This window comes from Physeter macrocephalus, chromosome 6 (assembly GCF_002837175.3).
Source record: "Physeter macrocephalus isolate SW-GA chromosome 6, ASM283717v5, whole genome shotgun sequence".
Lineage (NCBI taxonomy): Eukaryota > Metazoa > Chordata > Mammalia > Artiodactyla > Physeteridae > Physeter > Physeter macrocephalus.
In genome coordinates, this window is record NC_041219.1 from 86256726 (window position 1) to 86281627 (window position 24902).

Below are 24902 nucleotides of genomic sequence, written 5' to 3' on the forward strand. Positions count from 1 at the left end.
GTGGCGATTTAATGTTCCTAATGTATGGTTCAGAATGATTGGGCCTCACTCTGCGATTGTGTTTCTTTACCAGTGGCTTGAATTCGTATGGAAGATAGGGAGGGAAGACTGAGTATTCCCCAACTAAGAATTTTCATCGTCAGTGATCTAAATTGTTAACTGATACCAACTGTCAGTATTAAATGGGAATTATGGTTCAGAATGGATTTAAGATATTGTAAAGCTTTGGTATTAAGCCAAATTATTTTAGCCCACGTACCAGAGAATGGTAGAATTGAGGTAGGAAGCATATAAACGTGACCTGACCGTTTATTTACACAGTTCTGAATCATTTACCATCACACCATGAGCCTGTGGCCATGGGATAGGAGTTGAGTGAGGCTTTCTGCCATCGCTGAAGACCAAGCCTACTGAATAATGTCTAAAAGAGAAAAATAATCTTAACGAAAAGCATTAAGAATAACACTAGCCAAAGCACAAGTTATTTCATCCAGTAGAGGGAATAGCTCTTAAAGGAAAGTGTGGTTACTTCCCTTCAATTTGGTTTCTTAAAGATGAAGTGATTTATGGTGTGGCCCTCACTACCTCTCTGTTTCCAAGTGTTCTGGGCTTGTGATTTAAGTTTGGTCTCTAAATAGAGGGTTCATGCTACAGTGCCACAAAGGAAGCTAATTACATTAAAAGTTGTATAGTCAAGAGGTTTAATATTTTATCTGATCGAAATTTTGCTGGTAAATTACCCAGAAGTCTATATTTGAAGAATCACTATACTCTGTCTGAAGTAAGGAGCTGTATTGACTGCTTTTCCCACTCAGCCATATATGGGACTTATGATTTACATTCACATATTAACTAGCTTTTTCAACCACAGTCCGAATTTGGGTAGCTGCTCTAAGCTGTGTGTTTTCCCCCTCCTCTTCTCATCCATAATGCTCACCTCTATGAATTCAGCATCTCCGTTTTCTAGAGAAGGAGTTAGTTGTCTTTGCTCATATCTCAGTGGAATTTTAATTTAAAATATTTTTTTTCTTGATTTGGAATCCTGGTTAGTTAAGGAACTTGCTAGATTTTTTTGTTATACCGGATAGTAGAGCATGTGTAACTTGGGTACTTGAAATTCGCAGCTAATTCCTACATTTCATCTTAGTGACTAGATTTTACATTCTTTGATGACTTAAATTTCTGTTTTCTTATTGTTCCAGTCCACAGTTCTGACCAAAAGGATGAGTGTTTTAAAAGGCCACAAGATAAGGAGGGTTAGGACCTTTTCATGATCCAGATGATCCAGAAACTGGATTGAGCAATTTATGCATAATCAATAGGGCTGAATGTAGGTTTGGTTGTGTGTGCACTCACATGCTCATACACACAAATAAAAATTATCGGAGCAGAATTTACATAGTAGGTTAATTTTCAGCCTTTTGATTAAGCCTGCTGTTTTCGATCTATTCTAGCTGCAGACTTCTGTTTCTTTCTGATGTAGTAGTTAAATGATATTTACTAATAATTTGATTCATTTACTTAAATTTCTCCTTGAAAGTGTGGAACTGTTAGGATCCTTTTCCCTTTGAAATCAAGATGGAGAGGAAATCAAGTCAGCTAAATCATAATTTAATAACGTAAAGCTATGTTTGGACAGACTCTCGCTCTTCCTCTCGTTCTAAGTCTCATATTCTTTCTCTCCAGGAAAGACACAGATGAAGCAGACCTGGTTCTTGCAAAAGAAGCTAATGTTAAATGTCCACAAATTGTGATAGCATTTTATGAAGAGAGACTGACGTGGCATGCATATCCTGAGGATGCGGAAAACAAAGAGAAAGAAACAGCAAAGAGCTAAAGGAGGGGGTGGTCTCTGCCATTTCTCTTTGTACATAATACATTCACCTCCCTGCCTCCTCTCCCTCTACCCACCCCCTTCTCTCCTAAACACATCCATAAAAAATGTGCTTATCACTGTGCTCCACAGGAGAAATGTTGGTATTGGTTCTCTTGTAACATAACTGATGGTCTGATTCATGATAAGTGTCTCTCTGTGAAGACCAGGCATTTACGTACTGTGTGTAATTCTCACCATTTTTTCCTTTGCCCTGCTCTCTTCCTTCTGCTCCCCTGTGACCTCAAGATGAGTTTTAACTTTTTAATCACCTTAGAGTCTTGATCTTTTCAGGGTTGGTCGCTTTTTAGTGGGGGATTTTGTTATAATGATGATGAATTTTGGTTTCTTTCTTTGGCTCTTATAACATGTTGATGACCAGCTAGGCTTTGTTTTGAGATGTTGGGTTGGAAAAGATGTTGCCCATCTTTTTAAAAAGCCAATAGCAACTGCCTACCTGTTGGGGCTTTCCCAACCTCATTCAGCTCTACCCAGGAGAATACAGGGTTCCTCGTGTGGTCTTCTGGGCCACCCTCTGTTGTTCATCCTCACCCATCCTCCCAGAATAGCTCCATCCTTTGGAGGGCTTGAAATTTTACATTCAGATTTGTCAAGGCACTCCTTTTAGCCCCAGGACTTTTGGCCTTGTTTCTTAGCAATCCCTGATTCTGCTTCTGCAAGTTGGTGTAGTCTGTCATAAGATGACAAGATTATTGACTGGAGATTTGTAGCTATTAGTACATGAGGATGACGGGGTAGGATACAATTGTCTTTATTATCACATATGGTATATATGTATTATTTCCTTCCATCCCTCCCATTTGGATTATCTATTTATGTAGGTGTGAGTGACTGCCTGGTGCTTGCTTGTGCCAAGGTGCTAGGCACCCTCCAGCCCTGCCAACTTTTGTGGCCTCCCAAAGCATTCCTGTTACCAAAGAGGCTTCAAACCTGACCCTGACTTCTCAGTGGACCCAAGTTTCCCTCCATGCCATTATTTTCAGTGGGGAATTCTTAGAGGGGAGCCATTGGCCACAGTATCAATTTTAAATATTCATAGTGTTTATAATCATAAATTTCTTGCTTTGATGACTCCTGGATTTGCCACCAAGAGTCCCCAGAGTATTAATGCTCTTCCCTTCCTCCACCCTCAAACTCTTAGTTGTATCTTTTTTTTTTTTTTAATGCGTTTCTATGGAAGACTATCAACCTCAGAGAGTGACAGGCCCCAGCAGTAGCATGTTGACACGACCTCTCCCTACTCAGCAAAATACTTACTTCCCTTTTGGCTTCTTCCTGCTTTACCATTATATTGAGAGATTATTTTTCTGCTTATATCCTCTGCCTTTGTTCCCCAAGAAACACCCTACTTCTCATTACCCTTTTTTTCTTGTAGTTGAAGGGGGCTAGAGAATCAAGACTAAAAGTAAGGAAATAGCAGGGTTTTGAGCATCCTTGTCCCAGCCCAAAGCTGAGGAGATAAGAATAAATGCTTGAAATAGCCTTAACTCTAGAGTTCACCAGCCATTGAGGTTTTTGTGGTTGCTTTTGATTTTTAAAACATATAGCTGTCTGGCCAGGAGCATTCAACCATTTCTAGATTATTCAGAGTAACGAGGGGACTAGAGAGATTGCTCCAGTCTACAGATGAGCCGAATAATATGCAAATCATATACCCATTCATAGCATTTGTTAACATTGCTTCCCTGCTCAGCTGCTGATTGAATTCTGTGTGGTTGTATAAATTATGTCAAAAATTATACTGCACGGTTGAGAAGACAGCTGTTGCTGCAGTGACATGACAGACTGGAACAATGAAGCTTTTGGTTTCAGCCATCCAGGAAAATCCTTCTGGATGGTAATGTGATTGGGTGAGAACTCATAACCCATACCTCAAGTGGGTAGGGGTTTTATCTCCATCTTCCTTAACTCTCTGAAGGAATTAAAGGCCTAGATCAAGTGCTGGATAGTTGACAGTTGTTAGTACTTAATCTGATGGGCATCTGAAAGAAAGGATAGTCAGAAAAGAGATTTTTCATACAAGTAACTAAGGATATCAATTAGGGTATACTAGAATAGGACAGAAGTAGGCCAGAGCCACTGAGGAGGTGATCCGGGTCTCTAAGTTTGCAGGTGGAGAAAATGACAGCTTATCCATGTAGCCAGTGTGTGTCTCCCAGGAGCAGTGGGTATGTAAGCAAAGTACAGTGACCATCTTTTTAGAGCCCAAATCTAGCCTGTGGACAAAGAACACGACCGAATTATTTGCTACTAAGATTGGTCTTGAGAGACGTGGGACACACGGTTGCCAGGGTTATAGGTAATACGTAAGGCATTCATCAAAATCTGATTTCTTTTAACAGAAGAACCCCAGTATCATCTACTACTCATCACCCCTTTAATACTTCAGTCTTCGCTCCATTCATCTTTTTCTGTCCACAGTTTACTGAATCATGGTCTTGTACTGAGTGCTGCCCAAACAACTTGTTCTCTCCCTGCCTACCCACTGCTACTTCTATAGGAACGGAGGGAGCCAGAGGCCAATACTGATCTCAGCCCTCAGCAGAAAGGAAACGGATGCCTGCCTGTTCCTCTGGCATTTGTTAGTGCTGAGTAGCTGTCCAGGCCCTTGGAGGATTGCAGCCTCAAAGAGAAACCTGCTTTCATAGGGCTTTCTCCTCTCGGAAGAGTTAGTGACCCTGGGCTAAGCACTCTTAAACATCTAGGTCTCATGTGCTCGAAGTATATTTTTCCGCCTATGTTAAGTCCTCTTTCAAAACATCTTTCTAATGCTGAATTTTTTCTTGTAATCAGCATTCAAGGATTTCTCTTTCCAGAGAATGTAGCAGAGCTTTGACCAGCAGAGTCTACCAAGGTCAGCATAGCTGCTTTTCTGAGCCCTGGGCTGGGCAGATCCCCTCACATTAAGATCAGCTGTTAGAGAATGTCAACCCTGATGGAAGCACCCATTTTTAACCTGGAGAGAGCCATATCATTTTTCCTCCTGCAGTCCAGTTTTCATCTGCTCAAGGGAGCATTTGGACCTGTGGTGTTCCTTAATGCTCGGAAGTCTATGGTCCTTGGCTGGCCCCCAGCCGTATATCCGTACTACTTTTTTTTGTCGAAGAAAAGTTGGTCTTGTTCCTGTAGTTCCTGCAGTTTTAGATGCTTCTTAACTCTTCGTACTTGTGCCGTAGCCTCCCTGCAATCCAGTTTCCTATCTTTAGGCCAAATCCTTTGGCCTCAGGAAAGGTGCCTGTGATTTTCATCTTGTGGTTTTGTCTGATCTATGTGTAGCCCAGCTTACCTAAGGTACAGTGAGGGATCAGAGGGATCCGTGTTTGGGCTGGGGAGTGATTGTTTTTGCCCTTAGGGTTCAAATTTGAGGGCCTAAAATAAGTTTGCAGTGACCTGAGAACTTCAGGAAGGGTTATATCATTAGATTTGAAATGTGAAAATGGTTTCTCACAAATTAGGTCAAAGGAAAAGCTCATTTTGCACCCATGACTCCATCCTTTTGGTTTAGGTTTTTAGAGTGTTGAGATCTGTACCCTTGTAGTTAGACCACCAAGCAAGCATACCTGTGTCAGGGCAGAGAGAGGAAAGGTCTGGACCCAGCGTATTTCAGTTTCATCTTGGCTTTACCACTAATCATAGAAGTTATGTTTTCAAAAATAGAGATGTTACCCGCCTTGCCCCCAAGAGCACATGCTCAGAATTGCCGCCCCCCCCCCCCGCCCCCAGTTAATCATGGTGGATTTGTATTGAGCCCTCCACATTCCAGCCCCCTTAGTGTACGTCAACATGCATTTCATTCAACGGACATTTTTTGGCCCTGGGGATCCCCCACCCGCCCCCAGTTAATCATGGTGGATTTGTATTGAGCCCTCCACATTCCAGCCCCCTTAGTGTACGTCAACATGCATTTCATTCAACGGACATTTTTTGGCCCTGGGGATACCAAGTTCAAAAAGATGCAGTCAAAGAATTTTCATACAGGTGTGGGATGAACTCTTAATAGTTCATTGTAATAAATGCTACAAATGGGCACACATTTTATATTTGAGGGCAGAGACAACTAACTGTTTGGTATAGTTTGTGGCCCTAAAGTAGGAGGGTGACAACTGGTTCGTGTGTAGAAAAGACATGACCTTGGAGGAATTGAGCTAACTGGCCATAGATGGACCACAACAAGGGGTTGTCTTATTCCAGAAAATAAAGATAACAGGTTTGGTTAGAAATGCTACTACGAGAGAAAGGTGAGTGGAGGTTGAGAACCCCTGGCTTCAGTCCCTATTCGAGGCTCTTTGCCAAAATATTTAACGGTAGTTAATCCTTGCTCGTGGAAAGTATTAACTATGTTGCAGATCCAGTTACGTGTTGTTAGTTTATTGTGGGTTCTGTAAAATGTATTCCTTATGGATATTTTATCAGTGTTGCTCACACCTTTTTCAGTTTCTCATCCCTTTTGAAGGAATTAACATGAGGCTGGCTTGAAGCCTAAAACAGGGACATACTTTCCAATGACAGAAGATTTGCTAAGAAGAAAAAAAAAAGCTGGGGCACATCTGGTAACACCTGGGCATCTATTCTGGGCAGTGTAGTTTTATTTAACACCTCAAGATGGTGATTTCTAAGCAGAGACTTGTGTCAATTATGTGGAAACCTCTCCCAGAAATACACATGACCCAGAGTTTCGGATTTAATCAGTCTAGGGAGGTCCAGGGTGAGGCCTAGCCCTGTTAAGAAACAGTGTGACCTTAAGAAATGTCCTAGTTCTGACCATGTGACCACGGGAAAGATGCTACTTTTCTCTGCCTGCATAATTGAGAGTTGGATAATTGAAAGTTGACTAAAGTGTGGAGGTTCTTTGGATAGCTTCATAAAAATTCTAGTTTCTTTTTGCTTGCGCTGGATTTCTTGGATTTTAAACTACCTCATCTCATCTTTTTAGAGTTACTTCAGCTTGTCGTTGCCACTTTAACATCATGCTTGACTGTGGTGGTTTTCTAAGATGGAATGTTTCCTATTCGTTGAGAGCATGTTTTCTTGCCTTTTATCCTGATCCTCATTTCACCTAACATCATCTCATTTTGCTCCTCTGTCTGAGAAATATTTTAAGATAGTTTAAAATCTTGGTTCATGGGAAGAAAGTGACCCTCCAATGCTATATTTGTCTCTGAGGTCAGTGAGAGAAGGAGTTAAAACAAGGTGGTGGGGGAAGGGACAGAACCTGCACTGGAGGCAGCCGACAGGGGAAGAGCCATTAATTAATACAATTTCAAAGTCAACTGATTGTGATCATTAATGTCACAATAGATCAAAACCTAATTATCACTGCCTAGGTAAGAGACATCAGTATTAATCAGAAAATCTAATAGGAAACTATTACCAAGAAATTAGGCCAGATTGAATGCAATGAACTTCTTGCCATTCTCTCTCCTCCCCTTTTTTTCTTTTTTCTTTTTTTTTTAATTTGGCGATGTCCCCTGGCATTGGCAGGTGTGACCCTCACAGTTGACCCAGGCCCCAGTGGCCAGTTTGTCATGCTTTTTGAGAAATCCCAACACAGACTGAACCTGAACTGTCACTGCTGCTTTAATCAGTCTTGAACTTTCTCATCACCTGGTCTTACCCAGTGTGATCAGCCATCAATGAAAAAAGGTTTATATTTAGGTCTGGGAACGGTTGGTCCTTCCCGGAACCAGAGCATCCCTGGTGAACATTATACTGTGTGTGTTGATAAATCATTCTTCGAGCTTCTGAGGTACGTAGGGTCCTGTTGCTCTGGCTACTGCAAGTAGGTATGGCGGAAAGGAGGGGATTCCTGCCTGGAGATCCTTCCAGAAGACCTTAGAAGATAGAGTTGCATCATGTCACGGCCCTTTTAAGGCTCAGGTCGCTGTTTTGCAGTTTCCAGGAGCTTTAGGATTTGATTCTAAACCAGGACTGGCTGTGGTTTTAGTTTTTGTCCCCTTCGTTTTAGGGTAAGGGTCATAGTGATTTCTACCAGAGTCCAGTGTAAATGCAAAGGAGGGGGGAAGCATGTTTTTTCTTTTGCCTTTCTTTTGTTAAAGATTTATGCCTCTGGCAGGAGGTAAGAATATTACAAGTGTCTTCTGACTAGTCATAGAGATCACTTTATACCCTCTCCCTGAATGGAAAAGTAAGTGTCACCATCTATATCCTTGAAGATACTGCAGCTCCTGAGGTTGAGCTGAGGCAGAAAGATTGGAAAGATGCTGTGGCCCAGGGTATTGTGGGGAGCGGTGAGCGGCAGCAGCGGGTGTTTGGTGGTGCTATAGGGTTCCTAGCTTGGCCTGTAGAGAACGTTGCTGCTGCCACCGCGGTTGCTGGCCTTTCCCCACCAACCTTGGCGCTCAGAGCACTACCCAGACCACCACTGAGGAAGTTGCTCTTAGCTTTCTGCTTGAGTGTGGTCTTGCTTCACTCTGAATTTTAGGAATTGGGGTTACTCGGTATAGAACTTTGAGAAATTGGTGCGACTTAGTCCTTCACCTCTTAGGGTAAAGTGAGTATTTCTCTTCAAAAGAATTCATGCCCTTAACGTTTAAAATGTAATTTTATTTTCAGGACACCCATTAACACATGACTTTCAGAGGCAGCCCGTTTCTTCTCCAAGGTTCCCTGCGTTGTGCTAGATAAATAATGGGCCATCAGTTAATACTTGTGGGTTGATTGAGTTCATCTGGTTTGCAGGGTGAGGTGTGCTACCGGCTTCCTTTTGCTCCCAAGTGCGCTCAAGATGTAAAACGCTCCGGGGAGCGGACAAGAATTGAGTGGATGCTGACTGTGGTGCCAACCTCCTCAACTGATTCGTAATGGCTGACCTTGGGCAAGTCACTCCTTTCAATGCCTCAGTTCCCCATCTGTCAAATGGGGGTAATAATACCGACCTACCTCACGGGGGTGTTGTGAGGCATTGTAAATCAGAGTTAATAGAATACTCTAGGGTCCTCGACGGAGGATGCCCTGAGCCGATGTCTAGGCCTGCCATAGGCTTTTGTCCTCACTGAGCTGTCCCAAGGTTGGAACCACTTAGTGACCTTGGCAAATTCTCTGCCCCCCACCCCTCATCAAAGCTGCTAGTTCAGATGTTGACAGTGTTTCCATGAATGTTGACGTCTTAATAGTCCAGACTTAACTTAGGATGTTACGGGGGAAGGCACTTAGTATATTTTATGTCTTGCATCCACAAAGAGAGGCCGTTCGAGACCCAAGAGCATTGGATTAGGGAATCAGGGATGCTGCTGCTGCTTTCTCTGCTGGTTGGCAGTTAAGGTCCCATACCCCATGGGCTCGGAACAGACTTGGGTTGCCTCGGGAGCAAAGCACACACAGTGGGTTTGAGTTATATCTTGGCTTGCTGCTCCCTGAACTGATCCCAGGACGGCTGGGTCCCTTCACCCCTCCGTGGTATCTGTACCCGAGCCTTTGCCTCCCCATAGGAACCAGCTGGTTCAATAGGCATAACCACTTCCTCCATCCCCCACCAAAAAAGAGCCACGTCTTGGAAAATTTTTTTTTCTAGAGATAAGCTTAACACTCAGAATTGGGCAGTGATGCTCCCGAAAGCTTCATCCAGTTGACTGTATTCAGCATCTGTCATCTCTTTCTCGGTGTCCACTGTCTGAACCTGACTTTGACCTTTCTTCCCTCTGGCTTGGGAAAGCTTTGGACACCTTGTATGTGCCCAGGTGTGGGCCCAAGAGCCTTGCTCTCCGTCTCAGTTCAGGGGCTCAGCTGGCCCCTCTTCCCAGCAGGGCTCTCTCCTTTCCCTCTCCTTGGCCCTAGACGTGTAACCCCTGAAAAAAGCACAAGGTCCTGGCCCCTTGCTGCGGTCACATTCTGGTTCTCAGTGTTTAGTGGGCTCTGCTCCTCTGTTCACTGCACTGGCGGCACCAGGCGGTTCTGTGGAGTCCTGGAGGATGGAGAGAGCACGGTCTGCCATCCTGCCAAGTAGCCGGGAGTTGATTTGCCCACGGCCACAGGCCTTCTCACCCCTTCCCACAGGATGGGATCTGAGAGACTCCAGAGGCTGGGTTTCTTTCAGGACTCGGTACCATCCTGAGTAGCAAAACAAATCACGCTTTGTAGCCAGATTTCTGAATGGAAAAATGGGAAATTGAATTCTCTATGGACCTTTTTGGTTTGTGGGGGAGTTTTGGTTGTGTTTCTTGGTTTTATTTCAGCCGAACATGTCTGCTTTTGATTTTTTTTTTTTTAGGATAAGTGATATATATATATATGTTCGCCTTTTAAATGTAAATGTTTAAAAGTAGGCAATTTATGTGTTTCCACAACTGACATCTGATGCAGACCTCATTCTCTCCCCCTCTTCCACTCTCCTCTTTTCCCTCTTTTCATACTCTTGTATTGGTTCTAATAAATGGTTGCTTTTCAAATACGGATCCTGAGTGGTGGTTTCAAAAATCTGGGTCTTACGCTCCTTCGTTAATTTGGGCCCCGAATGTCATCCAGTGGCTGCGCGTGCGTTTGTGAAAGAGCTGAGAGACTTGGAGAACAAGGGCTTTCTTCTAAGGATTGTCCGTCTCTGACTTTGTGCAGATAGCCACAGGGTGGCGCAAGCCTGAGGGAATAGGAGAACGTGCATCCTGTTCACCGCTCCTTCCCTTAACCCCTTCAGACTGTATGCCTTCCTGGTCTCGGAGCTGGTGTCTCCTCGAAATGGCTCAGAGAATAAACATTAACCGTTAGGAACCCAGGGGACCCCTAGAAAAGTCAGTCCCTGGTTATTAGAATTTGTGGAAAACCACATTGACAAACAACCTGAATCAGGTTTGAAAATCCCAATACATGTGAATTATATTTATGAGCTGTTATACTTTTGATTTGATTTTGATTTCACAAATGCCAAAGAAACTGAGGATCTAATGACTGTGGGTCATGGTGGGGGCAGTTGGAGGTTGGATTAGGAAGGAAAGAGAGTGTGTGGGTAATCAAGCGTTTATTGGGTGATACAAGCCTGATGCCGTTCTGAATCTAGTGGGTACGTGGGCAGAAACAGAGGAGTGAGAAGTGAAGACAGAGGGATCCCAGAACCCAGACATCCTCCCAGGAGGCGCCTCCTCTCGTTTTCCACCATCTCTTATCTGCAATTCTCCCTCTTGTTTTCCCTTCTTGCTGCTGAGTTATAGGGTCTCCCCACTCTAATCTCGTAAAGTCTTATGAAGACATCTGTAGGTTGGCTAGTTTAATGGTCCATGACCCCATAAACATGGGACAGGAGAGCCATTTGGTCCACTTCAGAGCCAGACCTTCTGGACATTATTTATTTCCTAACTGAAGCCTGGGACTGCTCACCGCCTCCCCTTTCCATCTTTTTCTAGTTCTCTCACCATTGTGCCACTTTGTCTCTGCCTTGGGCTCATCAGAAAGCGCGACTCTGGAGTTTTTGACACCCACTCCCACTCCTAAGCAACTGTGTCCTGATTTTTGTTTCCCTCTGACGTGTCAGGGGGTATGCCTGCCTGGCCGTCCCTCAGATGAGCTCCGCACCGCTCCTCACTCTTCTCCCGGGAACCCTGCCTCTGTGTGCTGGGCCAGGCCCCCGCCGGCCAGTTGTGCCTTCCCTTTTGTCTCCGCTAAAGGGCCGCAGGGCTCACGAAGTCCAGGCAGGCCCGACAGCCTGGGGAAAATGGAGGGCTGCAGTGTGGGAGTCTGCGCTTAGTTGGATGGCTGAGCGCACGGCTTGAAATCGCCCTGTTAGGAGGAAGCAGCCCCCCCAAGGCAGCCTCTGCCCTTTGGAAGGAAGTGTGAGCTGGGGGCTGAGAGCCCCACTGCTGAGAGCGGCTACACAGAGGGGAGCCCGTTACAGCCTGTGGATACGCCGAGCTGATCCCCAAGACTGGGGTGTGACCTGCGGTGTGCATGGGGGACAAACAAAGCAAAGCTGGGCCAACTGGTGTGCGAGCGTGCCACACGGTACGGTGCCCTCTGTTACTCCAGCAGAGCGGGGGGTAAAGGACGAGTGAGAACCCTCATGGACTCCCCTGCTTAAAGTCGTGGACACGGTGAAGACACGTGAATGGAAGGGTCTGGTTCTCAACTCCGGGGCTCCTCAGCCTTTGTTGTATCCCCCACCTTGCTCTCCTGCTTCCCCCACCGCCTCTGCAGCTGTAACATCTTGCTTTCCAGGTGCCAGCTCCCTCCTCTCTCAGCTTCTGTCTTTATTTGTGCGTCTGTATTTTTTTTTACGGTTCCTCCCCTTTGTCTACTCCATCGTGTGTGTTTTTCTCTTTCTTTGTCATTTTTTTCTTCTCATTTCTGGTCTCCGCACCCCATGTTCTCTCCACCCCCTTCAAAGTCCATAAGCAGCCTCAATTTGGACATTTAATTTCAACCCCATCAAATTATTATCTTTCTTGCAAAAACCTGGGACTCTTTACGAGCTCTTTCTACCCCACACCGCCTCTGGAAACAGGTGCATCTCTTTCTCTGTATAATGTGATGCCCCCTCCCAGACGGGGCGGGGGGGGGGCGGTGAGGCCGGCTTAGCGGCCTCATGCCCCTTCTCAGCAGAGCCTTGTGCGATCATTTGGTTATGAGCCAAGGAGAGAGAAAGAGCTGCCGAGAATTGAGCTTGCTGGTAAATATGGGGGCTGCTGAGATGAAAAGGTTTGGGGTTATTATTGCACCCTTTCCTCTCCCTCCCGCTTCCCGCTGCTGCTGTCTTCTGGGGAAGGCAGCTGGTGGGGAGCCGAGGTATTGGCCACAGCTGCTGCAGCTTATGAAATTCTGCTTCTACATCTGCAGCAAGGGTGGGAGTGGGGGCAGGTGAGCTCTGCAGGGAAGGGGAGGAGGGCAGGGGCGCTAAACCCCTTGCCTGTGCCGTGTGGGAACGGCATGGACCCTTCCTTCCTGCCACTTCCAATACCATGCAGCACCTCTCTATGCAGCCTGTTTCCGCTGTAACTTCTCACCCCTGCTGTAACCCTCTGCTCCTTTCTGTTTCTCAACTCTTCCGGGCAAAAGCCTGGAGAGCCAGCTCTCACGGACCTGAGCCTGACTGTGCTCCTTTGTCCTCTGTCACACACCCCCTTTCTCTAGTTCCTGCCTTACCACTCCAGTCCTGTCTTCAGGAGAAGCTGGGTGGTAGAGGGGATGGAGCTGCTGCTTTGATCCCTGGGAGAGAGCAGGGCTGGGGCTACCTGGTCCTCAAAGGGGATGGGGAGGGTGCAGGCACGTCAGCTCCTAGACCAGGACATAGGATGCTCTCTCTTTCCACGTGTTCTCTACCCTTCTCTCCTCTCCCCAACTACCTGCCTCTCCCTTTTTCTCCTGTTCATCCTTCCTCTGTCCCTGTTTTTCCCTTTTTTATCATCATTTCAGTTCCCTTTCCCTTTTTTCTCTGTTTTTTACTTCCATGTTACTAAGAGTAGAAGTAAGTAAGGGGACTTGAGGAAAGGGGTTGAGAGGGAAAGAAGAGTACACAGGGTTTTATTTCCACTTCCCCTTTGGAGGTGCGGGGATGAGGAATATCGCCCATTTTTCTCTTTCTGGAGATGGAAGCATCTCTCCACCCTCAGCCCTTCTGATTTTTTCAGCAAATGATGTCTAAAACAGGGATTCCTAACCTTGAAAATCAGTTTCTATTTTTATTTGTTTCTTTATGATTTTGTAGGTGAGAGAAAACCTTGCCATCCCTACAAAGTCAGTTCACTGTGTGATATTTTTCCGTTAGAATGTTTAAGATGATCACTTTTGAGAATTTCATAACCCTCCTTGAGATGATTGGAGTCTGGGGTGTTGTAACAAGGCAGGAAATCACTGATTTTTAGTGTCCAGCTAAGCCAATTGGATCCTTATTTCTGTGTGAATTGGTTGCAGCCTTTCAGCACGGGAGTAAAAACTTTCTTCTTGGGGGACTCCCGTTGCCCCATTCCTCAGCCTAGGGGATCATGGGGCAGGTCAAACCCAGATTGGTTCCCTGATTCCCTTCCTCACCCTAAAAGGCCAGCCCAGTCTGCCTGTAGAGGGAGGTGGGGAACAGTGATCTGATCTCTCATCCCCTCCCTTTACTTCACCCCACGCTTCTTCCAGTCATTGAGAGTTTGAGGGTTTGGATCAGAGAAGAGGGTTTCTGGTTTGGATTAAGGAGCTGGGTTAGGAGGCATGGTTGGGGGTGAAGTTGCAAGCTTGGATGGAGGAGGTGGGAGAGACAGAGAGGGAGGGAGGGAGAGAAGCAGGTACAAGGCTGTCCTCGTGAAAAACTGGGAGACTGGAATGAAATGAGGAAGGATGGGAGATAAGAGGCTTGGAAAAACATGATGTGCAGGGGGCTCGTGTGCGCATGTGCCATGTGCCAAAACAGATGCGAGGAATGTGGATTCTCACAGAGGGGCCTGCAAGGCCCTCCGAAGCTGCATCTCCTGTGTCCAGGCATAATGTCTTCTTCGCTCTGACGCAGCTGGCTGGAACTTCACTTCTGAAGAGCTCTGGGCAATGAATCAACGTAGCGTTTATCCTCATGCGTTCTGAGTTAGAATAGTCTTTGCTCTAGACTGGATGACCACCCTGAAAATCTAAGAAATGTTTTCAGTTACTTCGGAAGGCCCTTCTGCACCCTGAATGTCTTCCGTTTCCACACTGGCATGGGAGGTGGGGGGCCTGCAATCCTGATATTTCTCCCTTCAATCCCCAATCCTGCTTCAGGCAATCCCAGGAAGGGTCTGAGAGGAGAGTGCGCTGGTGGAGGGGGCGGTTGGCCATACAGGGGCCCCACTGGCTGCAGATAGGGGTGCACTAATGTGCATTAGAGATTCAGAACTGAAGAGCTATTGCTATCATCTCCAAAGAAGGGATGGGGCAAACAGCTCCAGTTTTGCCCCCAAGGAAATGGCAGGTTTGTGTGTGTATGAGAGTTGGAGGGATGTGTTAATTTGAGTATAACTCTCTGAATATATGTTTTTGCTCATCTGAAGGTGTTAAATTCCATGGCGTCCAACTTCAGTCACTCTAACGGTGGGGAAGCAATGGCCTAGGTAATTCCAGGCAGCAGATAACCCCCAAACCATTTATGAATATGACTGAAATGTGCTTTGGACTGTGCTAGGGAAGGGCTTTGGAAGGTGCCTTGTGGGCCAAAAGGAGGAAGTCATTAATCACGGCAAAGGAAAGCTGCTCTCAGCTCTGCACCAGGACAGCCATACAGATCAGAGGCAGAAAACGGCAGGCACTGAGTCTGCTCAGGTGCAAAGGCAAGGAGGCCAGAAAGGGCCTCAGGGGCAGCATGCTAGTGCAAGGCTAGTAAGCATGTGGGAAGGTCAAGGGCACAGAGAGTGGCAGGATAAAGTGTGGACTGAGAGAGGTTAGGAAGCAATAGAAGCTCACAACTGACCTTGCTCTGGAGCCAAAGCACCAGCCTAGCAGCCCGGGCACTGGAAAAAAATCATTAGGTGAGAGTTCTATCAGGCTTTGTCTTTCACAGGCTATGTGATAGTGGTTAAGTTAATTTTCCCTTCTGGGTGTCAAGTTTCCTGAGAAGAGTCAGCTGAAATGTTGAATAATTATTTCATTTTTCACAAAACAGTTTATCTTTTCTTATAATCATAACAGAAAGCTGATAAAAGAAAAAAGTGGAAAAAGCATAATCCTATCACATTAATACAATACATATTTTTATCTTTGTGTGCTTGATCAGATTTTTGTCCACAGGAGACAAATTCCTATTTTTTACATTGTGTACCATTTTGTACGTTTTCACTTATCATAAAATAGTTCCATAGCACTATGTATTCTTTTTTTTTCTTTTTTGTTTTTGGTAGCCCAGGTGGGATGCAAATAGCACTATGTATCCTTAACAATTATTGTTTAAAACTATTACGAGAGAAACTAAGCCCCTGCGCCACAACTACTGAAGCCCACATGCCACAACTACTGAAGCCCGCGCGCCTAGAGCCCGTGCTCTGCAACAAGAGAAACCACCGCAATGAGAAGCCTGCACACCACAACAAAGAGTAGCCCCCGCTCGCTGCAACTAGGGAAAGACCGCATGCAGCAACGAAGACCCAACTCAGCCAAAAATAAATAAATAAAAATAAATAAATAAATAAAAATAAAATGATTATGAACGTACTACATATGAATTCTATCAGGACCTGGGGTCTGGAAGGCCCCCTTCTACCTCTCTGGCTGCTTCAACTCAGCTTCGTACCTTCGAACTAGTGGTGGTTCCAGTGTTCCACCCTCAACACTTGCTCTCATCTGTTTCCTCCTCCTGAGATAGCTCAAGCACTCTCATAATTTCAACCATTACTTATGATAAGGCTCGTGAACCCCAGACCTATAAGTCTGGGCCTCAACCGTTTCTCTGTCCCCTCTGTGTCCACGTACCTTCTGCTGCCTCCCCGAGTATCCTGGAGGCTTCTCAAAGCAAAGAGCTTTACGATGGAGTACATGTCGTCCCTGCCTTCTGACTTCACAGTCCAGGACACAGCTGGTGCTGGAGGATGGTCATCACACACTGACTTTCTGAAAGATGGACAGTGAACAGGATGTGAACATAATTTAACGAATGATATGATATGACGTCGAGGTGGGTCGGATTTGGCTCCATCGTCACCAGCAAGTGTGAAACTCACCAAGAACACCGGCATGGTTTGCAAGACCTTCACTGCCTGGACTGTCTGGACCCAGCTCCAGTCCTCCTTCCTGCCCTGCTGCTTTCTGCATGGAACTGTCTCGGTCTCAATACCCTTATCAGTGAGGCTGTCCCAGCAGTGAGGTTGCACATTATGTCCCTTGAAGCACCAGAAGATGTTGGTTTCTGAGTTTGGGATCTCCAAAAATGGCTCATAAATCCTTAGTGCCCTGGTGGTGTCTCAGGCCTGGGAGGGAAGCACAGAGGACAGAGGTGGGTATTGGAGGGAGACGACGGAGAGCTTCCCTAGGAGAGCCGGGGAAACACTGGGATGGAGAGAGGATAGGCTTTCTAGAGGATGAGAGGATGGGAAGAAACTAAGTCCCAGAAGAAAGAGGAGAGAGGAAATAGAAAGGTGGGTGTATAAAAGGAGAGGAAAAGAAAAGAGTAAAAAGAAAGGTGAGAAGGAGGAGGTATGGTGGAGAGCGAAGGAAAGGCACCACATGAGGGAGGGGCACATGAGTTGTGTCCAGCACCTCCTGGACACCATCGCCATAAAAGAAAGTTGATGAGAGTCTTGATGGGGACTTCACCAAGTGTCCTGTCTGTGGAACGGGGCGGGGGAGGGGTATGTGTATCCAAGAAGGTGTCAGAAAGACGATGGGTCTTGTCACCAGTTCAAGGAAGTTGAGACCAGACAGGAAATAGGGCTGGTATGAGGGAGGCTCTGGCCTGAGCAGGGGTAGGGTGAACCCTGGGCAGAGTCAGAAGGACCAATGTTGAAGGAGACACCCACAGAGCAAAGTAGAGCTTTTCACGCAACGAATGCATTGACACCTCACAACTCCGAGAGGAGACCAAGCCCTTTGTGAATTGCCTGAGGTGTTGCAGTTGATTAGTGATAGGGTCAGGCCTGGAAGCCAGGTCTGTCTTCCCCAGAACTTCATGCTGTGTTTTGTTCCCAGAGCTTTTAGTTGTGCCCTCCCCAATCCTGGGATGCCTACTTAGGGCAAGATTGGCCATGGTCAAGGGGAGGCTGGGCAATTAGGGGGCCTGGGAGCCTGCTGTAAGTTGACCAAGAGAGCACGAAACCACCAGAAAAGACAGGAGGCACCGGGAGAGGGGTGGGGGAGACAGGACGGACAGGACACCAAGACTTACCTGGGAGGGGATGGTAAGAACAGACAAGGGAGTCAGGGACCAGGACTCAGTTCTGAGGATGGCCCAGGAGGGTACTTGCCTCTAGCAGTCAGGCAGCCTGATGTGATTTGGGGGTTTGTGCTGCCCCCTGGTAGCCATTAGGGGAACAGCAGTGAGGACGGCCCTCATCATACAGGCTGGTATGACCTCCACCCTACTTCAGTGAATGTCTTGCTGTCCCAAACGTTCCTGCAGAATGCACACTGGTGAAATCAGAGGCTCTGGAAACCTCAATCCCTTAAGCTTCTTGGCTTGGATTGTTAGTGGAGGTGCTCTCTTCCCCAGGGAAGGGGGCAAGATGGATCCTCGCGTCATCTGCCTGGAATATCAGGGAATCCAACACTTTTTAACACAGAGTAAGCATTTCGTGAACTATTTCATTCAATCATTATGAAGGCTCTATTAAGTGGTCAATATTATTCCTATTATTCCCAGTTAAGGAAACAGCCTCAGTGGGAGGAAGTTACTTTGCTGAGGTCTTGCAGCCCTAGAGTTTGACCCTAGGCCCCACGACTCTGAGTCCGCTGCTCTTTCACTGCACTGGCTCTCCTCTCATAATCCTGGTTTCTCACTCCTCACAATCTTTCTGTTGCTTGGAGTGGTGCTTGGACCAAAAGGGAATGGGGTGGGAGCAGGAACTCTCCTGTGGGCTCACGGATGTCATGTAAAGGATGCTTGGGACCCGCACAGTGTCTCAGCTGTGTCCTACTCCAAGTGCCTGGGGGAATTGCAGCTTCATTCATTCATTCATTCATTCATTCCGTATTTCTGAACATCTGGGCAGGAGGGCCAGGAACTTGGGAACTGGGACACAGCAACGAAAATAGTCCCTGTCTTAGCAATCTGGTGGGTGCAACTGACCAAACGTTTATACTGTAAGTGTTAACAGATGTCATTACAAATTGCCAAAGGTGAGAGAAATTAGGGAGGGAACTAATTTCTCCCAGAGGAGGGAACGTTTTAGCGCCGATTTAAGGATGTGTTAGTCAAGCAGACAAGAGGGAGGGGGCAGTCTAGGTGGAAACGAGGAGCAGGTAAAGGCCAGGCAGAGGAGGAGAGCTCCTGAGGAGTTTAATGACTCTCCTGCAGTTTTGTGTAACTGAAGCACATGCTGTTGTGTGCCTGGGTCTGGCTACGATGCAGGAGACAAGGCTAAAGGTAAAGAAGAGAGGTGCCGTTAGGATGTGAGGGGCTTTCCTTGGTGAGAGTAAGCAATATAAGCTTTATTCTGCAAGCCTAGGGAGACCACAGAGTTTTAAGCTGCTGACCATGATTAGACCTGTTTTTTGGCAAGGTGCCTCAGGAGGCCGACTACCACCTAGGAGGCTACGCGCTAGTCCTGGCAGGAAAATCCACCCAGAAGCCCCTGGCCCGAGGCATCAGAGCAACGTGAATTCGTTGCTTGACCGGGTCGCGTCCCAGAGAGACGGAGAACGGGGATCTGGGGGTTTAGGCCTGGCCTGCGGCTGGCGGAGGCAGACAGATGCCCGGAAGGTGGAGCGAACTGGGGGAGGTGGCTCAGGGAGGCGTGAGAACCCGCTAGCTCCCGAGGCGTGAACAGGCACGGCCGAGATGCACGGAGAGAGCGCCCGCCCAGCGTGGGGCCCGCTGGCCCGGAGCCACCCGCCACGAATTTATGGCCCCAAACCGGATGCAGCTGTGCGCAGCTGGGTATGCAAATGTATGCAAATTCACACTGCCCGGACCCGGGTTTGGTCGCCAGCAGTGTCCATAGGGGGGGCGGGGGGCGGAGGGGCGCAGCCTTGTGAGTGCTCTTCCGCTCTCCAAAGGAATTCAGAGAGGGTGTGTGCGGGGTGCGTCTTGCCTGCCCTGACGGTCCCCCCTCAGGACCGTGACAATCTATTGTGACGAACGTGGAGTCCCCTCCCTGTCCCCGACGACCTTGTGCACCCCCCACCCCTAGGGTGTGGGCGGAGGGACCGTCCCCGGCGGCGACGCTACCAGAGAGCATCCCTGCTGGAGAGAGTTTCCTCAGTGCGGAAGCAGCTGCGGGGCAGCTGCTGATAATCCCACACCAGCCCCAGCCTCCTAAATGTCTCTGTCCTCACCGCCTGGGAAGGGGAGGGTCGGAAGGCATGTTTCCTTTCATCCTTTCATTGCGATGTCCTTCCAACCGCTTCTAGAGAAGTCCTTCCAGAAGTCTAACCACGGTCACACGTGCTACTGTTTCTGTCTTATCTTTCCTGTGATTTGGTAAGAAGACTATTCCCGAAGTCCCAGTTGTTGACTTTTTAGGGTGTGGAAATGGGATGAAGGATTGCTGGGAACAGCTGCTCTTCCCACAGCAGCCACATGGGGTCTTCCTTGCGCTAAGAATGGGAAATCCAGCGCAAGGCCAGAGCGCTGGGAGGCTGGGGCGCCTGGCGCAGTGTCTTCTCTGCGGCCCGGGAGCACTCAGACCCGCAGGCGTCCGACCAGCCCCGCCCTACCCCGGTGGCTTCCCTCGCCTGCAGATAACCTTAAGCTCTCTCACCTCGAGCTCCAGACTGGAGATCGGCACTCTTGGATCTCCCGCTCCTTCCTCTAAGCCTAGGGAGCAGCGGAGGGCTGCAAGTGAGTCGAGGCGAGGAACTCGGGCCGGACACAGAGTAGGCGCTCAATAAATGTTTTCGAGATGAATGAAAGAACGTAGCGGTGTCCTGTTCAGAAGCTGGGGGAGGGACCCTCACAACACAGGAGGGCGCCACAGAGGCAGCGCAACTCCCTGCCGGGGAAACTGAGGCCGCCTATGGACCCTGGCGAATGGGACTTGGATATCAGTACAGCTGCGGAGGTCGTGTACTGAGAGGGGATATTGGAAGGGAGGGGGCAACCAATCAGAAAACACCTTGGATTACTTTGACCACGAAAGGCAGGAGAAACGAAGGTCGCGACGACCGCTAAAGGGAGGCCTTGTCAGGATGGGGAAATAGGATGTGGAAAAGGGGCTGGAGGCTTGGATTGTTTAGCTAAAAGAAGGAAAGTTAAAGCACCCACTTTAACTTGTTAGGTTTAGCTGCAGCAGGACGAATGGTGGTCAGACACCAGGAAGGACTTCCCCGTTGGAGTCAGACCTGCGCCGTATGGTGTAAGGGGATGGTGATACCCCGTACCCAGGGGCTGGAGGAGAGTTACCCGAAATCATGGAAGCCTGTCAGGGGTGGTTGGCATGCGAGAGGTAATGTAGTTTAAGAGACACAGTTGGCAGAAGCCTAGGTGGAGGCGGCCAACCTTCCCCGACGGAAGAGGCTGCAGGACCCGAAGGGTAGGCGGCGTCCGACCAGGTGCTCTCACTCTGACCGCCCGCTGGGACAGACTCAGGGTGGTCCTGCGACCCGCCCACCCCCACCTGGGGCTTGCTGGGGGCCTATCCCCAGCCAGATGCGTCGAGCTGTGTCTGGATGAGCTCAGGTTTCGAGTCTCGGACGGCACGCTGGCCGCACAGATCTCCACGAAGGTCTGCACACTGGCTCCCGCTGCACCTCGGCCCCCCGCGCTCCCTCCTTTGGCGCGTTCAGAGCACTTCCTTAAATGTCCTCTCTGTACCTTTGGGAAAGGGCTCCTTCGAGAAGCTTGCCCTGCTAGCGCCAGCCGGGCCGGTATTCCGCTTGGCACTCTAGTTTGTTTCCCTTGTGACCCTTCATCTGCGAACAGTGACCACACCTTGATAAGCACATAGTAGGGACATCAAATATAGCCTTGGGGTGGAGGCCTGGTTTTAAAATCTTGTACTTACTAACTGTGTGACCTCGCTTTGAAGCCTCCATTTCCCCATCTGTGAAATGGCGATGTACCCCCTGTCTTGTTCACTTTCCAGGCGGTTGGAAAGAAGAATGGATGAGAAAGTATTATTTTACGTAGATTGTGAGCTATGGGAGTTCAAGCCAAAACTGGCTGTCTCAGATCTAGGATCCAATATTCTAGGGCAGGACCCCAGTTCCCTGAGGGATTCTGGGTGTAACCCAGCGGGCACGGCCCCAGAAACCAGAGATGGGAGACCCCACTGTGGGAGCCGCGAGTCCGAGCCTCCGGGACCCGCCCCCAGCAGAGGGCGCCCCGGCCCGCGCGGCCACTCAATACTGTCCTCTCCAGATCCGGCCTGCCTCCCGCGCGCCCTCTGCTGGCGACGGGGGGCACCGCCGCGAGGCCCCTCCCTTGTGCCCACCCATTGGGCGGGTTTCTGCTTATCTCTGTTCTCATGGCCACGCCCCCTGCTGAAGCCGGACTGAACTCAGAAGTCAGACCCTCCAGCCAGGCTTGGCTCTTAAGTCCCCCTGTTCGCTCTGTGGAGGAGGGTCCGGCTCATCCCCACCCCTCAGCCCAGGTTTCCTGCCCATCTCCGCTCCCACGCTGGTCCGATGGCTGTGGGTGGTGAGGAAAATCGCCGCAGCTCGAGGCTTAAGAGTATCTATATCCAGACTCATGGAGGCTTAAAATCTAACCTGCCTGCTCCCAGCTCCCAGGCCACTGCCTGGTCCTAACCGTCCAGACCTTCGGGATCTCTCAGCCGGGACACGCTTCAGCCTTCTAACTGGACCCCCCTGCCTACCGTCTCTCCTCTGCACCTTCCATTTTCTCTTTCCAAAACACAAATCAGGGCAGGTCACTCTCCTAAACTCTAGTAGCTCCCCACTGCCTGCAAGAAAAGGTCCAGACTCCTGCTCAAGCCACCTCCATCCTTGATGATCTGGCCTCCAGCCTTATCAGGTTGCCTCCTTGCCTCCCTCCTCATAACTCTCCAAGCATATATTGGTCTTCCATGTCTTTGCACATACTTTCCATCTACACTTGGCAAATTCCTACTCATTCCTCAAGGCCCAGTTCAAATGTCCCCTCTTTGGAATGTTTTTCTCCGATACCCCCAGGCAGGAAGTTTCTGTGCTCCTGTGGATTTTATATACACCTCTTTTTTATGGCACTTACGGGGGGGAATTATCTATTTACAAGCCTGTTTTCCCCCCTATTTTATGGCACTTGTGGGGGGGAATTATCTATTTACAAGCCTGTTTTCCCCCCAACAGGAACTTGAGCTCCCCTAGGGCAAGGTTTGGTTATTTGTCCTTGCACATGCTGGCAGCCTAATATAGGTCTGAACTTACAGTGAAGGGCTGACCCGTGGCTCAGCCCCAGACATGGAGAATCCGTGTCTTGTGTCTGCCCCTCTGCCTGAACGTAGCAGAGATACCCCTCCTGTTTAAAGACTGGCTGGATATGCCAATCATCTCCCTCCCTCAGCCCTGGGGCTGGATTCTGCCTCCCTTCCCAGCCCCTAGGAGATCAGCTGTCCCCCTTTTCTCTCTGTTATTTGCTCCCCTCCCTATTGGGAGTGGGGGTGGTCCAGACCCTGTAGGTTCTAGAAACTCAATTCTAAGTCCTGTGCCGAGATTTATTTCTCAAGAGCCCAGAAACAGATGATAGGGGGAGGCTTCTCCCCTCTGCAGAGTCCTGGAGCCACCCCACTGATTCTTGGGCCCCACCCCAAGTCAGCCCCCTCCCCACCCAGGACTCACCTGGTCCTTGCTTGTTTAGCCTGGGGCTTGGGGGCAAAATCATAAATTTGGGAGACAAGACGCGAGATAAAGATCATTTGTTGAAAATGGTGTCATCAGTCATGTGCTGGAGAGAACACATCCAAGATTTCCCCAAACCTGGGTGTTCAGCTACCCACCCCCAATTCCCGGTTATGGTTTCCTCTCCTCCCTGCAAAAAATGTGCTCCCCCTCCCCCACCCCGCCATCAGCTCCTTCCAGGGTTTGAAGTTGCCGGGTCAGTTTGTTTCAGCCCTTCCCATCTGCATTCTCAGAAAGCCCTCAGGCTCTCTGCTCTTCTACCTTGGGAGTGTCTCAGGATGGAGACGTCCCATCCCCCATCCTTCCTTACTCACATTAATGATCACATTTCTGAAAGAGCCTGGAGGGGAGATTCCCAAACTCCTAGTTGCAGAGTTTCAGGTTGAGGATGAACAGATAAATAATGGCTTGCCAAATTAATTAATTATTTTATTAGCCTGAGTAATTATTAATCAGGTCATTCATCACCCAGCTGTGCACTATGAATAGTAATCGTGCGGTGGCGGCGGGAGCAGCAGCGGAGCAGGTTATGGCTCTAAGGTCTGGCAGTGTCTGGACCTTCTACTGGTCCTCCGAAGATTTGGGAAGGTTTATAAGGCCCCATCATTCCCCCCACCCTCAGACTCATGCTTAGAGATTTAGGAACCGAATGGGGTCTACCTGGATCCCTTTCCAAGGGCAGGTACCAACTTCATCCTTCTCTTCCTGATTTCCAGAGTTCAGATGGATGCAGGACTTGGCGGCTGGGGATATGCACACAGAGGTGAAAGGAAAATGAAGACAACTTGCACTTATGTGTGTGTGTGTGTGCGTGTGTGTGTGTGTGTGTGTGGAGGGGGGACACGGTGAAAAGAGAGAGGGACCTGGTGTGGAGAGACAGAGAGAGAGAGGCAAGTCCTAAATGTGTCAGATGTCCCCACAATCTCAGTCTGATGGGTCAGTTGATATAGAAGAACGATGCTAGGATGGACTCTATAGAGTTTTGCCTTTGAACCTGATGCTTTGGAACGGGGTGGATGCCACCGGAGAGGAGGAGAAGTAGAGGAGGTAGAGACCAGAGGGAGGAAGGGAAGGTGAGACAGTCAGGAGAAGGGAGGAGGGAGGAAGGGGAGGTTGAATGGCTGGTTCTTTACCTTTGGAACTCTGCTGGCTCCAGTAGTCCGTATTTTGTTCTTGCGGGGGTGTCTGATGATTCCTTTTGTACCTTCTTTTCCATACCACCCGCCCTACTCAGGACCTTCTCTCTTCTGAGGTTTGGAGTAGGCCTCAGCTTCTGAGTCTTTCCCCTTGGCTATTTCCTGGGACTCTGCCCACTGCCCTGTGGGGTTGGAGGGAGGGGAGATTTGAGGACAAACAGAAAAGGTGAAGTGGTGGCAGATGACTCTTGCCCTTGACACCAGGAAATCATTCTGTAAGTCTCACCTCCATCCCCCTTGCTCCACCAACTCACATCCTTGTGTGGTGCCCCGTCAGGTAGCAGTAAGCTCTTGTCCCTCATGCTGTCCCTTCTCTGGGCCACCTTCTCCCTGGGCCAGGTGCTCCCGGGTCCCCTTCCCTTCATGGCTCACTTGGGAAGGGGTCAGTGATCATGTTTTTAACTACCCCAGGCCCCTCTGTCATAGTCCATTTCACCTTC

The 24902-nt window shown here is 48.6% G+C and overlaps 1 protein-coding gene across 1 annotated transcript in view; it reads left to right on the forward strand.

Moving 5' to 3' along the window:
- Window positions 1–5692, forward strand: part of CBX5 (chromobox 5) — a 40761-nt gene extending 35069 nt beyond the window's left edge. The window contains exon 5 of the mRNA XM_055085726.1: window positions 1687–5692. Within this exon, the coding sequence (XP_054941701.1) occupies window positions 1687–1837 (151 nt within the window). The 3' untranslated portion in view covers window positions 1838–5692. The remainder of the gene's footprint in view (window positions 1–1686) is intronic.
- Window positions 5693–24902: the final 19210 nt, after the last annotated feature.